The 18,024-nt window shown below is 41.7% G+C and overlaps 1 protein-coding gene across 4 annotated transcripts in view; it reads left to right on the top strand.

Moving 5' to 3' along the window:
- The first annotated feature begins 1,474 nt into the window (after nt 1-1,474).
- The window catches only part of ITGA4 (integrin subunit alpha 4), a 90,311-nt gene continuing 73,761 nt past the window's right edge, over nt 1,475-18,024 (top strand). For 3 of the 4 annotated variants that reach the window (XM_061135232.1, XM_061135231.1, XM_061135234.1), the window contains exons 1-2: nt 1,500-1,994; nt 2,332-2,453. In XM_061135232.1, the coding sequence (XP_060991215.1) occupies nt 1,798-1,994; nt 2,332-2,453 (319 nt within the window). In that variant the 5' untranslated portion in view covers nt 1,500-1,797. Of the gene's footprint in view, nt 1,995-2,331; nt 2,454-18,024 lie in introns of all 4 variants that reach the window. The other variant, XR_009691725.1, reaches the window with a different exon arrangement.

Below are 18,024 nucleotides of genomic sequence, written 5' to 3'. Positions count from 1 at the left end.
GTGGGTTTTGTCATACATTGATATGAATCATCCATAGATTTACACGTATTCCCCATCCCGATCCCCCCTCCCACCTCCCTCTCCACCCGATTCCTCTGGGTCTTCCCAGTGCACCGGGCCCGAGCACTTGTCTCATGCATCCCACCTGGGCTGGTGATCTGTTTCACCATAGATAGTATACATGCTGTTCTTTCGAAACATCCCACCCTCACCTTCTCCCACAGAGTTCAAAAGTCTGTTCTGTATTTCTGTGTCTCTTTTTCTGTTTTGCATATAGGGTTATCGTTACCATCTTTCTAAATTCCATATATATGTGTTAGTATGCTGTAATGTTCTTTATCTTTCTGGCTTACTTACATTAAAACAATATGGTTTTAATGCGCGCGCGCACGCACACACACACACACACACACACACACACACACACACACCTATTTGATGAACGCTTTTTCTTTTATTTTCTGTTCCCCTCTCTAGGGGATTTTCCCGACCCAGGGATCAACCCCTGGTCTCCTGCATTGCAGGCTAACTCTTTACCATCTGAACCACCAGGGAAACCCAAAGAATAAGTAGACCTGCATCTCCTGCAAATACCACCCTAATCATCTATGGCTATCCAGCTGCACTAGAAAGAAACCCGAGGTACAGCTGGCTTACTTAGGACAAGAGTCACACACCCAGTTTAGTGCGGTGGTTCCCCGGCACGTTTGCAGAGGCCCATTATGGTGTCTGTATCTTGACCTCAGCAGCAACGGCTAATGTATCCGGTGGAACTGAGCGGACGTGTGGAAAGGGGCAGCATCACGAACCAGAAGGAAGAATCAGTCGAAATGAGGCAAGTCAGTGTTCCCTTACCCCAACCTGGCCCTTGAACCGAGCCACAGCCTAAACCGTCTGCCCCTCCCAGCCTTTCAGCTAGAGCCGCTGCTCCAAGCAAGCAGCCCGGACTAAAGAGGAAGTAAGGGGAGGAAGGAAGTGGAAGTCTTAAAGTGAATACCCTAACGTCTTTTCCACCAAAATGTACCTTGGGCGCCTTCAGGGAGTGGTTTTGTGTGTGTGTGTGGGGGGGGCGGGGGCGGTGGGGGGTGGGTCCCCTGGTTAATTTCTCTAGTGGTTGCTTATTAACCCCCCGCCCCCCAAATCAGGTGTAGTGCTGAATTATCAGCGAAGGTTCAGGACAGTTCCCTTCGCAGTCCATCTGGTGCCCAGGTTTGTGGCTGGCCTCTGGGCCACACGGGGCAGGCGGAGGAGCCTCTGCGCTCATAGTGGGGCGCGCGCGGTCGGCAGGATTGAGGCCACGCCGCTGAGTATCTAGGCCCCAACTGCGGCTAAAAGGCGAAGCCCTGGCCCCTTCCAGCTCAACTCCTGCAGTGCCAGGAGGCCCGGCCGGGGCGCGCGCTGCGCAGCCAAGGTCCCCCAGCGCCCCCTACAGTCACGCGTGCCGGGAGTCAGCGCTGGGTCCTGCGACTCCGCACCACGCCCGGTACCCCACCCAGAGGCCCGCGCCCCGGGACTCACGATCACCGCACCTCCCGGCTGCAGAAACCCGCGTGGGGCTCGGCGGGCGCGTCGCATCCCTCGCCACCTCGGATTGCTCCGCCCGCCGCCGCAGCCAGACTTCCCCTCCCTCCCTTGGTCCCTGCCCTCCTCCCTCCCTTCTTCGCTCCCGCCCGCCGGCGCCGGACACGCTGAGCCCCTTCTCTTGGGGCGCTCTTCCCCTCGGCCAGCCGTCGCATCCCGCGCAACTTGGGGACGGACAGTGGCGGTTCAGTGTTGAATGTTCCCCTCCGAGAGCGCATGGCTGTGGAAGCGAGGCGCGGGCCGGGCCCCCGAGGGGCCGCCGTCTGGGCGGCGGTGATGTTTCTGTTGTGCTCGGGAGTCCCGAGCGGGCGCCCCTACAACGTGGACACCGAGAGCGCGCTGCTCTACAAGGGACCCCCCAACACCCTGTTCGGCTACTCGGTGCTGCTGCATAGCCACGGGGCCAACCGATGGTGAGTAGGGTCGGACGCGGGAGCCTTTGGCATCTCAGAGCGGCTAGCAAAAAGCCCCCAGGGATTCCCTGCCTGGTTCAAACTTTCCTCTCTGTAGAGAAGGCGGGAGGGAACCCAGCTCGCTGGAGACGTGCTTGGGAAACGAACTCATCTTGGGGTGGCAGCAGCCGGGGTGCGTTCTGGCGCCAGGCCCTGAAGTTCGGGGTGGCGGGTTGAGTGCTGGGGCGGTGGGCGGAGGAAGAGGTGGCGGGAGCGGCCCGGCTGCCTCTGGGGAGACCCGGGGTTTAGTGGGCAGCGAGGCTAACATCTGCGCCCACGTGCGCGTTTCTCTGCTTAGGCTCGTAGTCGGGGCGCCCACTGCCAACTGGCTCTCCAACACTTCAGTGGTCAAACCTGGGGCGATTTACAGATGCAAGATTGGGAAGAATCCCGCCAGGACCTGCGAACAGCTGCAGCTAGGTGAGTGGGGTCTGGGGAAGGGAGCTAGTGAGCCTCACCCCACTCGTGTGGACCCCACGGTAGACAAGTCCTGGGAAAAATGAGAATATTGCCTATTCTCATTTAAAGGGGATGATTTTCACTGTTAAGTCAACACCATGTTCCCTTCTTAACATAAAAGAGGGCTCCTTTCTGTCAGTGGTTTTCTTCCTTTTGCTTATGACAGTGATTGCAGTATTCTGACAAAACTATGTAGAGGAAAATTTTTACATCTCCTCAGACCTTCACTTCACCTCTCCCTCCCCCTCCACCCCACACCATGTGTAAAACACATCTTAAAATCTCTCAGCACATTAATGACAGGATCCAGTGAAGCCAAGACTGGAATTTTATTTCCATCTTTGACCTATCAACCTTGTTAAAGAACAGGCTAAGGGGCAGATCAGGAATAGCAGTTGGAATTGATCCCATACCCTGTCATTTAGCCCTAATGACTTTCTAGAAAAGAAAATATCGTTTTACTTAAGATATGAAATGTTAAAGGAGAGCACAGGAAAAAATTGGCATCTCCACTGTTAATATAATTATTAATAAAATGAGGCTTAATGTATCATTATTAATTTTTCTCTTCAAAAACTCTTGATTTCTTAATGTCTCTTCTTAGATTTGTGACAATTTGAAAAATGCATTCTGTTGGGGGAGGGAAAAAAATTCATGTTTCAAAGTCAACAGCAAATTTGCTTTGCACAGACACGTGGGGGAAGAAAGGGGAACTAATATTAATTCAGACCCTATCTTGCTTCAAACATTGTTAGGAACTGCCATATATGTTGCTTCTTTTCCAGAAAACAACACTGGGCCATGGGTGGCATTGTTCTTACTTTACATGTGAGGACTCTGTGGTTCAGAGTGTTGCAAGGACTTTTTCTAAAGTAACTCAGCTAGTGAGTGGAAGATGGGACTGCAACTCAAAGTCAGGCCTTAGTTCAGTTCAGTCGCTCAGTTGTGTCTGACTCTGCGACCCCATGGGCTGCAGCACGCCAGGCCTCCCTGTCCATCACCAACTCCCAGAGCTTGCTCACACTCATGTCCATCCAGTAGGTGAGACCATCCAACCATCTCATCCTCTGTCATCCCCTTCTCCTCCAGCCTACAATCTTTCCCAGGATCAGGGTCTTTTCCAATGAGTCAGTTATTCACATCAGGTGGCCAAAGTACTGGAGTTTCAGCTTCAGCATCAGCCCTTCCAATGACTATTCAGGACTGATTTCCTTTAGGATTGACTGGTTTGATCTCCTTGCTGTCCAAGGGACTTGCAAGAGTCTTCTCCAACACCACAGTTCAAAAGCATCAGTTCTTTGGCACTCAGCTTTCTTTATGGTCCAACTCTCACATCCATACATGATGACTAGAAAAGGCCTGCTTGGGTCCAAAGTCCAAGCCATTTCCTGCCATGAGTACATCTTCAATGCAAATAAAATCCACTGAAGAGTCCAACATAGTGTCTGCTGAGCTGGTGAGTCACCTGTGAATGGTGAATAAATGGTTATACTTAGTACCTTTTTCCTATTTATCTTTATTATCCATGGGCTCTGGGGATAAGCTAGTCACTGCATCTTTAATACCCTCCCTTTTTTTTTTCGTAGTAGTCTGCTTTTTCTCAAACTGGAATACTGCTTCCCTTCATTGACAGTGAATTCAAATACAATATGCACTTAATGGAATTTTATTTTTGACTCAGCATCCATAAGAATTTAGAAGTTGTCTGCACTGCTTAAAATAAGTGCAGACAGAAGATGCTCTTATTAAGCATCTTCCATCCCAAAAGGCAGACTAGGAAAGCATAACACATTCGCAGACCTATCCATTTGGAATAACTCTGCAAAGCATAATTGTCTTTGCCTAAGAGACTTGTGGGATGAAGAATTAGGGAGCAGAGCAGACAGCTTTGATCTGCCAGAGGATCTTGACAAGGTCTCAGGAGGGAAATGTTTTATTTTGTTGTCCTGTCATAGTTTCCTGATTGATGACATTACAACCACTGGTATTTATCCCCTACTTCCTGTCTGGATTGGCACTGAATCTATTTCTAGATCTCCGTATTTAACTGGAAAGATCCTGTCACGGTATTGTATTAAAATTTAAGATAATAAAAAAAAATCTGTCAAAATTGTAGGAAAACCTAAATTCTCTGGACACATGGAACATAGGAAGTGACTACAGAAATACCCATAGAGAAATGTGCGCATGGTAGATGTACAGCAAACATGCATTAAATAAAGATTTATTGGATGGATAAATGAATAAAGCAAAGTGAAAGCTTGATTGTTATCAACCTGGTTGGTAAATAAAAGAATTAACTAGAAATGATAAGTCAAAGGCATATTTTCAACTTAAAAATTTTTGATCAGTAAAAAAGGTATTTACTGAGGTGAAAGGCAGATGACAAGATTTCTAGTCAGTCAACTGGTAGAAACACTGATGGCTATAGGAATAGAACATTTGCACATCTTTGAACATTTCAAAAGAGTTGACTGAAATTACTTCTCATAAAACATTTTAAACGATGTATCTTCCTTATATAAAGAAATTGTATGTTTCAATTCAGAGCAATCTCAGAAGTAACTTGAAGCTGTAAAATAAGGGATTGAGGATAATGTTTAGAAAGTTAACACTGAAAACAATAAATTGGTAACTAAAGGCTTTTTAAAATTCTTAGGTTTGTAGATTATGTAGTAGTATTTACGAAGAATTGTCAAGGAAAAAATATACACACACAATCATCTGTATAAGATGGTTTTAGTTGTTCTGTCTCAAATGTATGGACAGTGCTTAGCTTACTATCTTACATTTAACTGACATTCAAAAAATATTTATTTTTATCTCTGTCTTCTACTTAAATCCATATCTGCATGTTATCTGTTATATCATGGTGAGATTATAAATAGATGAAACCAAAAGTTAAATGTATAAATGAAAAGATAACAGTTGAAACACAGTGGAAAAATATTTTTTGTTGGCTCAACCAAAAATATCTTATAATATCTAAATATTGAGCTATGATATCTATGTCATTAGATGTTTTCTTTCATTCATGTCCTAAGTTGCTATCAAGGAGATGAAGTTGAAAGATCTCTTAAAATAGCGCTCATCTTCTACACAATTCAAAGTGCTGTATACATTGACTAGTCTTTAGGTCTAACAATTTCAAAGTTTCATTCAGATAGATTCCTTCCTTCAAAAAAAGGATGTCAATAACCTTCCCCCTACCTCCTAACCCCCCTTCCCTGTTGTGCATAATATTGTCCCATACTGTGGTATGTTCAGCGTAGTCGTAATCAGAAGTGAGCAGCAAATGCCTGTTTATCTCGAATGTTCAGGGGATGAGATGTTGAGACTCAGGTACCCCTTTTAGTGAAGTGAATTGACTGCGGAAGAGATGTATTTCTCCCTGCGTGCAGACAGGCTCCTTCCACCTCCCTGCCTACCTAAGGGGTATTTTCCTGCTCACTTCCTTGGTACTGCCCTCTGTGAACCAGAGGAAGGTAGTCTGCCAGTCAGGAGGTCTGAATCCAAACTTGTCTGTGAAGACTCTGTGTCTGGGGAGGTCATAGTGATTTCCACAGTTTCAGTTGCTTTTCTACTCAGGTGCTCTGCATCCTTGCTAGGTTTTTTAAAAGGAAACTTTGAACACAGTTGGTTGCTAAATTAAGGCATTACAAGTAATGACTTTGTTTATGTATTTAATGATAGTCCATTCATGATCACCAATATTTGAAGACAGAAGATAATAAAATATGTAAATGACTATAAAATTATATTTAAAAGATTGTCTTTATTTCATCTTTCAAAAGGCATACTCTCTAGATCTTTCATTACTTTTAACTTGCTGCCAATAGCTTTATACTGATAGCTACTAATAATATTATACACGTGTGTTTGTATGAACCTGCAGACTTGAATAAACGCACACTTGTCTGGATAATAGAAGTTATAACTTTGTTATATAATGTACATGAAATGTATACAAAATATATAAAATTATATAATTATTGTCTAATACAGTAGCCACAAGCTACATGTGGCTATTGAGTGCATGAAATGTGGTTAGTTTGTGGTAAGAGGTCCTATAATACAGATTACATCTGGATATTAAAGACTTAGTACAAAAAAATTCATACATGTACATATATATATAATCTCTTGATTTTTTAGGTGTTGACCATATGTTGAAATAAACAGTTTGAAATTAATATCAATTGCATATTTAAATGAGAATATTTTAGATGCATTAGGTTAAAGAAAATATTAATTTTGCTTATTCCTTGTTACATTTTAATGTGACTACTGTAAAAATTATTTCATATGTAACTTGCATTATGTTTCTATTGGAGAGCACTGTTTTAGGAAAACATAACTTCCCTATGTAAAATAACCCTGACTTTTTAGCAAGTACTTTCCCAATGTCTATATGTAAAATGAATAAGATTTTCACTTTTCTAGACCAGTGTCGTATAATTACTAGACCTTTAAGCTCCCTTCTTGTCCCTCTTTTTCTTACTAGAGAGAACAATGGTTTATTACAAGTTAATCATCATTATTTCCCTTCAGATTTCTTTCTGGAAATTATATAACCTTAACCAGCCTCCTGATTTATATTACATTACCTATTTGGAAGAGGTTAAGTTAATTAGCAGCTGTGTCATTTAACTAATGATTACCTCATTCACACTTCTGCCTGATTTGTAGGAATTATTAGCTTAACATTAAAAGACAAACCACTCACTGTTGAAACATCAAATATGTTCTTGATAACTTTTTTTCTTATTTGCAATACTCTTTAAATTGTAGCTTATGAAGCTGATGTTGACACAGACTGGTCATTTTGAAAAATCATCGTTGAACAGAGGTTTGTTATGCTAATTATGCACAAGATTAAGACAGAGAGATTAATTAAAAGAATTAAGTTTCCTGGTTTCCAACAATTTCCCAGACTCCATCTCTAAAAGAATGGCTTCCACCTGGTTTGAGAGATGCGGTTTTCTAAAATGCTTTTATTTATTGCCAAAAATTTACTTGACCACTGGGTGATATTTCTAATGGCTAAAATATATCTCCCCTTGGCCACAGTTCTTGGGCCAGGTATGGTGATCCATTGTGCACGTGGGTCATGGGTTCATTTGGTCATTCACTGAGGGATGCCTAAGTGCTAGAACCTGGGCATACAAAAGAAACACCGCCCTTGCCTCAAGGGGTTTGCAGTCTATAGGTTGGGTTATTATAGGAAAGTATGGTGAGACAATCTACTCTAGTTAGAATAAGGTGATGTCTTCCTAAGGAATTCTAGTGGAAAACTGAGGGAAGAAATCAGTTATCTCAGAGGAAGAGGTTATGGGAAAGGGTGCTGGACAGAGCAAAGCGTGTCTGAGCACCGGAGGTCTCTGAGAGGGCGGTGTCTTTGGATGGAAAGAAAAGAGCATGCAGTTGACCCGCGGCATGTGAAGCGGTGTAGATTAGAGAAGCGAGCAGGGATTATTGTGTGACAACGTGGTGAGTCCTCGGGCAGCTGCAGGAGCAGCGGCTGTCCGCGCGCTCTTGTGTGGTCACACTCTTCCTCCGTGTAGGCCCCGTGCAGTGGAGGCTGGGGCCCAGATGCAGAGGGAGGTGTTGGCTCCGGCGGGCACGGTGGCGCTGAGCGGTGACGGAGGCAGGGTCTGCTGCAGACCCGCAGGCACCCACAGGGGCCCCGGGCGGCCGCGTGCGCTCCCGGGTGCGTGCCCGGCAGCGCGGGGGGATGGCGGGCAGCAGGCTGCTGACCTGCCGGGCACAGCTGCGTGGCCGCACCTCGAGCCTGGGCCTGAGGGTGACCTCAGCCGCTGGGGGTGGCGGCAGGTGTCATGTACTTTGGCTTTGGTGGGTACCGAGAGCAGCTCAGTCGGCCAGCTTCTCACACCAGGGTAGCCACAGAGGCCTGGGCTGGCTGTTAGTGTGGTTCCTGGGCTCCTCCGGGGCAGGGAGAAGGGCGTATGGCAGAACCCAGGGATCAGTGAACACTAATACGTGTGCGACAAAAGCTGGCAAGATCTGCAGGAGGTCCAGGGCATCTGTACTGGCCGCTGACTTAGTCAGCTGTGAAATCTGTTGTTTGTGTGCAGGGCAGGTCTCTGTGACCTGGACTTTGTAGTTGGTAAATGAGAGAGATGAACGGGAAGAAGTTTTCAAAGATGTTACCCAAGGTTCTGGCTTGGGCTGTTGGACAGATGATGGTGCTATGTCCAGTGAGATGTAAAAATAGATACCTGGTGATCAGCTGGTTGTATGGGCCTGGCAGCAGGAGAGGTCTATATAGGCAGTTCAGAGTTGAAGGTTGTTGGCAGAGAGATGGTAATCAAAGCCATGGAAGTTAATGCGTTTAACCTGGGAATGTTCTAGGTTAAATGGATCTCTGGACCCAGAAGAGATCCCACAGGACTCCTGCCATTTGAGAAGCAGCTTGAACAGTATTGGTCAACTCTAGCTGCAACCTAGATTCTTCTGCCAAGCTTTAAGAAGCCCAGTGCTGGTGGCCTTCTCCTAAACTAGTAAAATCTCTGCGAGTGGATCTAGCTAGGTTAGATATTGTGATTTATAGTAAGAAATAAGAATATATATTTGGTCTTCAACCCCATTTCTGGCACAGTGATCCTAGAACCCTTGGAGTTCTCTAGAGTGATAAAAATGTCTTTTGTTAGGTTAATGAGGTGACTTTAGAACCAAAGGATGTGACTGGTTGCCAGCAGAGCACACTGTATGATCAGAGGATCGGAACTTTCATTGATATCCCCCTGACACCAGCAGGAGAAGAGAGGCTGGAGGCTGAACCAGTTGCCAATGGCCAATGATTTCATCACTCATGCCTACGCAACGAAACCTCTCTAAAAGCCCAAAAGGACAGGACTTGAGAACATGTGGGGACTTAGGATCAGTGGTGCATTCAGAGAGGGCCTGGGAGCGCCCTTCATGCTTCCCGTGTCTCGCCCTGTGTCTCTCTTCCATCCAGCTGTTCCTGTCATTCCTTTTATGATAAACTGATAATCTAGTGAGTAGAATGGTTCTCTTGAGTTCTGTGAGCCACACTTGTGGCTCAAACCAAAGGAGAACATCAAGGGAAACTTCAGTAGCCAGTGGGCTTGAGATTGACATCTGAAGTGTGTGTTGGGGGGTGATATGCAAAGAAAGTAGTCTTTTTTAAATATTTCATGTATTTTATTCAACTGTTAAACATACTCCCAGTGCGTTTTTACCTTTCAAGTTTCTTCTAAAAGTTCCATTACCCATTGAGGAAGTTTTATGTGAATTTATTAGAGTTGCCTAAGTTTCCTAGTCCTATAGAAGATAATCACAAATTGCTGAGTGATAGTAAGGTATTTTTCAGTGTTGTTCAGTAATGTACTGTATTTACTTTTTTCTTTTTGTTTACCTTTTGGTTTCCTTCACCCATTTCTCCCTCCCTGCCCCCACCTCTGGCAGCCACATATCTGTTCTCTCTCTGAGCTTTTTTTTTTTTTTAGATTCCACATATAAGTGAGATCATAGAGTATTTATCTTTCTCTGTCTGACTTAGTTCACTTAGCATAATGTCATCAGGGCTCAGTCATGTTGTTGCAGACAAGAAGATTACATTCTTTTTTATGGTTGAATAATACCCCATTGCATGTATACACTTCAGTTTCTTCATCCACTCACTCTTCATTGAACACTTAGGTTGTATCCCATCTTGGCTATTATAGATAATACTGCAGTAAATTTGGGGGGGGGGTGCATTATGCTATTTTTAGTTGTGTTTTCCTTTTCTTTGGATATGTGCCCAAAAGTATTGTTGGAATTATTAGAACTATGGTAGTTCTACCATACGGGAGTTCTATTGTTAATTTTTTGAGGAACCTCCATACCGTTTCCATAGTGGCTGCCCCAATTTACATTCCCGCCAACAATGCACAGTCTTTTTCTCCACACCCTCACTAGCATTGGTTATCTCTTGGCTTTTTATAATAGCCATTCTAACAGATGTGAGGTGATAGCTCACTATGATTTTGAGGTGCACTTCCCTGATGGTCAGTGATGCTGGGTCTGTTTTTATACAGCCCTGCTCCATATTTTCTCTTATTCAGTAGGTTGCTTTTTCATTTTGTTGATGGTTTTCTTTACAGAAACTTTGTAGTATGATGTAGTCTCACTTATTTATTTTTGCTTTTGTTGCTTTTGCTTCTGGAGTTAAATTTAAAAAATTGTTACTCAGACCTTTGTCAAGGAGCTTGCAGAACTGAACCCTTAATCAGTGGGATCTGACATTATCTCCAGGTAGATAGTATTATAATTACAAATTGGATTTCAGGACCCCTGCCTAGTATCAGAGAATTTCTTGGTGCTGGTGTGGAAAAGCTTCACCCACACACATTGGAGTTGGGTGTGGAATCCTTAGTAGGGCATTGGGAGTTTCCAAATGTCCCCAGATGACTCCAGTATTCATCCATGGTTAAGAACCATTGGAGAAGGAAAAAGAGCAAGGAAAATAGACTGAGGAGGAAAAGCCAAGGGGTAGCCAGGGAATCAGGTCAATGTGGCGTTATGGAAGCTGAAGAATGGGAGATCTTGAGAAGAGGTGAGTGGTTGGCATGTCAAAAGAGGCCAAGAGGTCAAGCTACTTAAGAGCCTAGGAGGATTCTTTGGATTCAGAAAGAATTGGTTTGTTAAGAACCTTGGAAAGACCTGTTTTAGTGGTAATGCCAGACTTCAGAGGGGTGAGGAGTGGGAAAATATTGGTGCCAGTTATCAACTCTTCCTTAAAGGAAGAGTTCTTCCTTGGGTTCTTCCTTCATTTATTAAATAAATGTTATCCATTACTTATGTTGGTACTTGGAATAGAAATTTGGCCAAGTTGGCTAAAGCCTTCAAAGAACTCAGTTATAGGAATAACAGGTAAACAGAGAAGTACTTATGAGAAATGTCACAGCATAATGGTAGATATGCACAATGGGGAGAAGAAGATGGATAATGACAGTATTTTGGAACAATGGACATGAGTAAATGAGTCAGTTCTGGCCAGTTTTGATGAGCACATGGTAGTCTCAATGAATGTGAAATGGATGGGTACATTTCTGATTTGGGTGGGGTCTTCTAGGATTTACTGTATATTTCAGCATTGTTCGCAGAGGTCTAGGCCAGTCTTGCATTCCAGACTCTGCCCAGTCACACTGGACAGTCTAAAGAATATGCACTCCTGAGACAGGAAGTCTAGAATGGACTGTCTTTAAAACTGGGGGAATTTTAATTTTAGGAGTAGTTGGCAATATCAAATTAGAATATGGAAGTGGACTTGCAGGGGACAAGACTGGGTCCAGTAATGCCGTGTGTTGGCTCTGATGTCCTCAGTTTATCCCTAAGGATTTTTAACAAATGATTAGTCATCTCTTTCATATAATTTATATGAAATACTGGAATTCACAATGAATTGTTCAGATATAGTAAGAGTATAGACATAGTTGTCAAATCTCTTTTGCTGGAAATCTTTTGTGAAGTGGATTAGACATGTCCTTTTAAAATTATATTCTAGGTAGAAGTCTCTTGTCAGTATCTACCCTCTTTGAAATCATTCTAGGTCTATCTAACCTCAATGCTATGCTCTGTTCTCTTGGGACCATTTTTTTTAGTATTTATTAGAATATCATTACTTTGTCTGAAGATCATTGTTACATTGTCTCTGCAACATCTTATCCCCCCACTTTAAACTTTGAATGAAAAGTTGTCCTCTGTTGTCAGGAGCCCCTCATCTCAGTCTGATCCTACACTGACTGGTAGAGAACGATGCCATGGATTCCCTGACTGATTTTTACTTTTCTCACATATTTTTGAACTTTATTATCACCCTGACCTCCTCCTCCATCCTACCCTGTGAATTCCAAAACCAAGCTCAGAACGTCAGGATTGACCACTGAGCATTAAGTGCCAGCAGGTTTCCCTGAGTCCTTTTCTGTTCACATTTTTATATTGTTTTTGTTTCAAAGAACAATAGTATCTCTAATATTGTGATACTTTTTCAAATGAAATGGTACTTATATATTAGTGATACTTTTTCAAATGACTCATTAAATCTAAGAGATTAATTGAAAACCATGGAAACAGAGAGTTGTTTTTCCTTATTTTCTAATGTTGGAAGTCAGTGTTAAAATGTTATTATGAAACAGAATTAGAATAGGATTGTCAATAGTGCCAGTACTTGGATTCATTCACTGATTAATAGTGAAGTGCTCATAGCAAATCACTGTAAAGTAGTATAGGGTAGTGGATGACAGTGTAGGTTTGAATCTTTCGTTACCCCACTTTTAAGTTTAGTGACTTTGGGCAAGATGCTTATTCTCCCTTTCTTTCAGCTTCTCCATCTATAAAATTGGGATAATGATAATCATACCCACCTTTAAGGGATATAAGGAAAATTAAATGACTTAATACATATGTTCATGTATATTAAAAGTGTGCCTATTACATGGGAAGCATTTAATAAGTGTTATTTAGTATATAAATAATAGTTATTGTAAGACAACATTCCCTCTTTACATTACACTTGGCAGATATATCAGTTGCTGTACATCTTTCTGCTCTACTTAGTAAGAAGACTTGTATAGGTTTTCTATAGGAATTGAAGAAGTTTGGACCAAAGACACTTGGAGGGAAACCCTTATCTGAGATTCAGGCTCACAAGCAGAATGGTTTTCCAGGGCTCAGAAGTCTAGTATGACTCAGGATCAACCCAGATTTATAAAACTGCAACCATCAGGCTTGACTCTGCTGCCTGAATGCATTCACCTCTGGGTGGAACTCTTCCTAAATACAACAAAGTAAAATAAATAAAATTATAAAATAAAAACTATAATTAAAATAAAATGACCTCAAAGACTGGAATAGCTGTTTTTTTCAGGCCTATGATTATAGGAACTGTTACTCATATAAATTGAGCATGATTATCCGTCATGATCAGATTTTTATTACTAAGTCTAAGAACATGACACTTAAAGATACATCAAGAATTGTTTCTAATTTTGAAATTTAATTTGATATTTTGATCCTTGATAGCCACTAGATGAGTTGGTGGAAATGCTCTCAGAAGTTTAGTACTTTCATGTCCCATATCTCCTCTAAAACTGGAGTGTTTTACTTTTCATTACTCAGTTATTGTTATGGCTGTTAAATTCATGAACATCACTGTTACCTTTTAGAAACATCACCACCACATTTTATTAGATGTGTGGGGAAAGTACACAGTTTAATATAATAAACATAATCTAATGGGTTTAGTAATAATTAGTGTTTGATAAGAAATAAAAACCAGGGGCCCTTTGGCTTAAAGAGCTGAAGGAATGCTGCTGATCCAACCTCACAGCACTGTGAGCTCCCTCTGCTGGCGTGTCCCCATCAATGCAATGTGGGTACACTGCGGAGTGGAAGCGTTGACCCCTCATTTAATGAACACCTACTAGGTGCCAGAAAGTCTCGTATGCACAGGCATACATTTTCTGTAATTTTTATAACCCTCCAATGGTAGACCTTGTATTCTGGTCACATTTGAATTGGTATGTTTGCTTTTAATCCCATATGTCTTTTCTGTATTCTGTTTCACTCAGTAATGGTTGCTTCTAGAAATAGATTTATTGAATGAATGACTCTTTATAGAACATAGAACAAGAGTCATTTGTTTCTCAGGATTATTTGAGAAAAATTTAGAGTGGAAGAGTTTGAAATATATAGGACTAATCTTTCAATAGACTAGAACTTCATGTTAAAAAAAAGTAATTGGTGGAGGTCAGGTCTTTCACTATTTCTCTAAAACATGAAAATTATGTCATGTTTTGAAAGATCAGACCAATATGTGTGTTGTCTTAGTATCCAGAAGGCAAGTTTGAGACCCCCCCCATTAAATGTCTGAACTGATTAAGCCAGTGACACAGGCAGATAAACCAAATGTCGTTGCATCCAAAAGTCCCAAGCTGCCCTGCCCACAATGTGTCACTCAAGCTGTCAAAAGGCTACAGAAAGACCTTTGAGTCTGGTCTTACCACTTGCTCATTCCTCAGTGGAAATGCCAAAGCATTGAGAATTGATCTAAACTGAGGAAAAGATCAGGGTAAGATAGGGACAGAGAAAGCGGCATTTTTCATGAACCCTAGAAAGTTGACTAGAAATTTTACACACTTTCAGCTGGCAGAAAAGATTAGAAAGTGAAATTTATTCAGATAATTCATACATTTGAAATATCTGTACAGTTCTATTCTATATACTCCAGATTAGTGGAAAGTAACTACTTTGAGATCTTCAATTACTAAAAGTTTTTAAAAATTATTTTCCATTATGTTTTAGTGCAAGATATCAAATATAATGTGCTGTACAGTAGGACCTTATTGTTTATCTCTTTTATGTATAATAGTTTGTACCTGCATCTGCTCATCCCAAACTCTTAATTTATCCTTCTCTACCTTTTTCTCTTTGGTAACTATGAGTTTGTTTTCTATGTCTGTAAATCTATTTTTGTTTTGTAAATACATTCATTAGAATCATATTTTAGATTCTGCATATACTTGATATCACATATTTGTCTTTGTCTGATTTACTTCACTTGATATGATAATCTCGAGGTCCATCCATGTTGCTGCAAATGGCAGTATTCCATTCTTATGCTTGATTCTAATCTTTTCCATTTACTGGCCCCATGAATTTGGACAAATCTCTCTACTTCTTTAAGATTCTATTTCTCTACCTGTAAAATGAGATTGTTAACACAGTCCTCCATTGCCGCTGTGAGAATTAATGAATTGAATGTGTGTGCTAAGAGCTCGCTGACAGTTCAGTTCAGTTCAGTCGCTCAGCATGTGACTGAATCGCAGCACGCCAGGCCTCCCTGTCCATCCCAAACTCCCAGAGTTTACCCAAACCATGTCCATCGAGTTGGTGATGCCATTCAGCCATCTCATCCTCTGTCGTCCCCTTCTCCTCCTGCCCTCAGTCTTTCCCAGCATCAGGGTCTTTTCAAATGAGTCAGCTCTTCGCATCAGGTGACCAAAGTATTGGAGTTTCAGCTTCAACATCAGTCCTTCCAATGAACACCCAGGACTGATCTCCTTTAGGATGGACTGGTTGGATCTCCTTGCAGTCCAAGGGACTCTCTAGAGTCTTCTCCAACACCACAGTTCAAAAGCATCAATTCTTTGGCACTCAGCTTTCTTTATAGTCCAACTCTCACATCCATACATGGCCACAGGAAAAACCATAGCCTTGACTAGACGGACCTTTGTTGGCAAAGTAATGTCTCTGCTTTTTAATACTCTGTCTAGGTTGGTCACTGACAGTGATATGCCACAAATATGTTATGGAGGAGGATATATGCCATGACATATGTGTACCTTAATCATATCTTTAGCTTAATCCTTAATAATGTCAACATCAACTATTTTTTGCCTGCTTTCTCTGCCGGGCTCTGGCCCAAGCCTTCACACATCCCTCATTTACTCCCCACAGTCCTTGTAGAATCCCTCTGAGATAGCCATCTCTGGAGGCCCACCTAATTCTTAGTACTAAACCATCCTACTCACATATCGCACTTTGTAAAGATCTTCAAACCTGCAAACATTGTTTTTCTTCACACCATCTGTTACTATCTTAAAACTTAAGGGACTAATGTTTTGGAAGAGAAGTAGGGGAGAAGTGTAGGAAGAAAGAAGACTTCTCCGAAGTCTAAATTCCATATATGTGTGTTAGTATGCTGTAATGTTCTTTATCTTTCTGGCTTACTTCACTCTGTATAAGGGGCTCCAGCTTCATCCATCTCATTAGGACTGGTTCAAATGAATTCTTTTTCATGGCTGAGTAATATTCCCTGGTGTATATGTACCACAGCTTCCTTATCCATTCATCTGCTGATGGGCATCTAGGTTGCTTCCATGTCCTGGCTATTATAAACAGTGCTGCGATGAACATTGGGGTGCACGTGTCTCTTTCAGATCTGGTTTCCTCGATGTGTATGCCCAGAAGTAGGATTGCTAGGTCATATGGCAGTTCTATTTCCAGTTTTTTAAGAAATCTCCACACTGTTTTCCATAGCGGTTGTACTAGTTTGCATTCCCACCAACAGTGTAAGAGGGTTCCCTTTTCTCCACACCCTCTCCAGCATTTATTGCTTGTAGACTTTTGGATAGCAGCCATCCTGACTGGCGTGTAATGGTACCTCATTGTGGTTTAGATCCCTGAATGGTGAACATTTTGCAGTTGTATCCTCTGATGGTTCTCCTCAGTCGCTCAGTTGTGTCTGGCTCTTTGTGACCCCATGGACTGCAGCAGCCAGGCTCCCTGGTCATTCACGATCTCCCGGAGTTTGCTCAGATTCATGTCCATCGAGTCAGTGATCCTATCTACCCATCTCATCCTCTGCTGCCCCTTCTCCTCCTGCTTTCAATCTTTCCCAGCATCAGGGTCTTTTCTAATGAGTCGGCTCTTCAAATTAGGTGGCCAGAGTATTAGAACTTCAGCATCAGTCCTTCCAATGAATATTCAGGGTTGATTTCCTTTAGGATGGACTGATTTGATCTCATTGCTGCCCAAGGGTCTCTCAAGAGTCCAACCTCTAGTACCCTCTAGTGGAGTATTTTGTGGTGGAAGAGGTGGGTATTAGAATTCCCTCCCTCAGCAAATATTTTGTTCCTGCCTGCTGCATGTAAGGCCCTGTTCTGTGCTGTGGAAATGCCACAGTCAATTAAATAGTCAATCTTCCCCCATCAAGTGACAGTCAAGAGCAAATATCTAGTCTCCCATAGTCTCTGTCATATTTTGTCACTTGAAACAATGGCACTAAAATAGATAACATGAAAAACAGCAAAAAGAAAAAAAAAGTGTGGAGGGAATGAATGGCAAAAATTGTTCCTAATTGGCTTTGTACTAATATCCTTTGTATCCATCTATCAAAATCACAACTTATTCACATTTATATACTCATGTACATACTAAAACAAAATCAGTAAGTGGAAATGAAAACCAAATAGTAAGCATACATCTTTGTATTTGCTTTCCCAAATACAAATTGAAAGAGGAAAAATACAAAAGAGAAAGATGGACTTAATTTTTAGAATAAGGAGTATGGTTTTCATGTGGCTTTGTTTTTTTTTTTTTTAATGTCTACTGGGAAAATGCATTCAACTGTGCTAAGAATTAGTCATTCTAGTTGTATAAAAGCATGGAAAATTATCACATATTAATTTCTACTAACCTCGTTTATGTTAAACCATGTAAAGTACATTCTTTAAATTATGAAGCTGATTTGATTTACTAAGAGTTTAGATCAGTAATGTATGGGCTGAATTGAAAACCAGATTATAAATCATTTCCGTATGACATTTGGGTAAAATATAAAGATCATCTGCATTTATTTATGATGTTCTGTCAGGGAAATTCATGAGACAACTTTCTCATGACAAGTCTCATAATCATCATTTCTGACCAAATTATAAATACTGTATTTACACATGAAAAAAATTGGCTTAATATTTGATATACTATTTCAATGTCTAATTGA

The sequence above is a fragment of the Dama dama genome, chromosome 33 (genome assembly GCF_033118175.1).
Source record: "Dama dama isolate Ldn47 chromosome 33, ASM3311817v1, whole genome shotgun sequence".
Classification (NCBI taxonomy): Eukaryota; Metazoa; Chordata; class Mammalia; order Artiodactyla; family Cervidae; genus Dama; species Dama dama.
The sequence above is the reverse complement of the archived record's forward strand: the minus strand, read 5'-3'. Positions and strand labels throughout refer to the sequence as shown.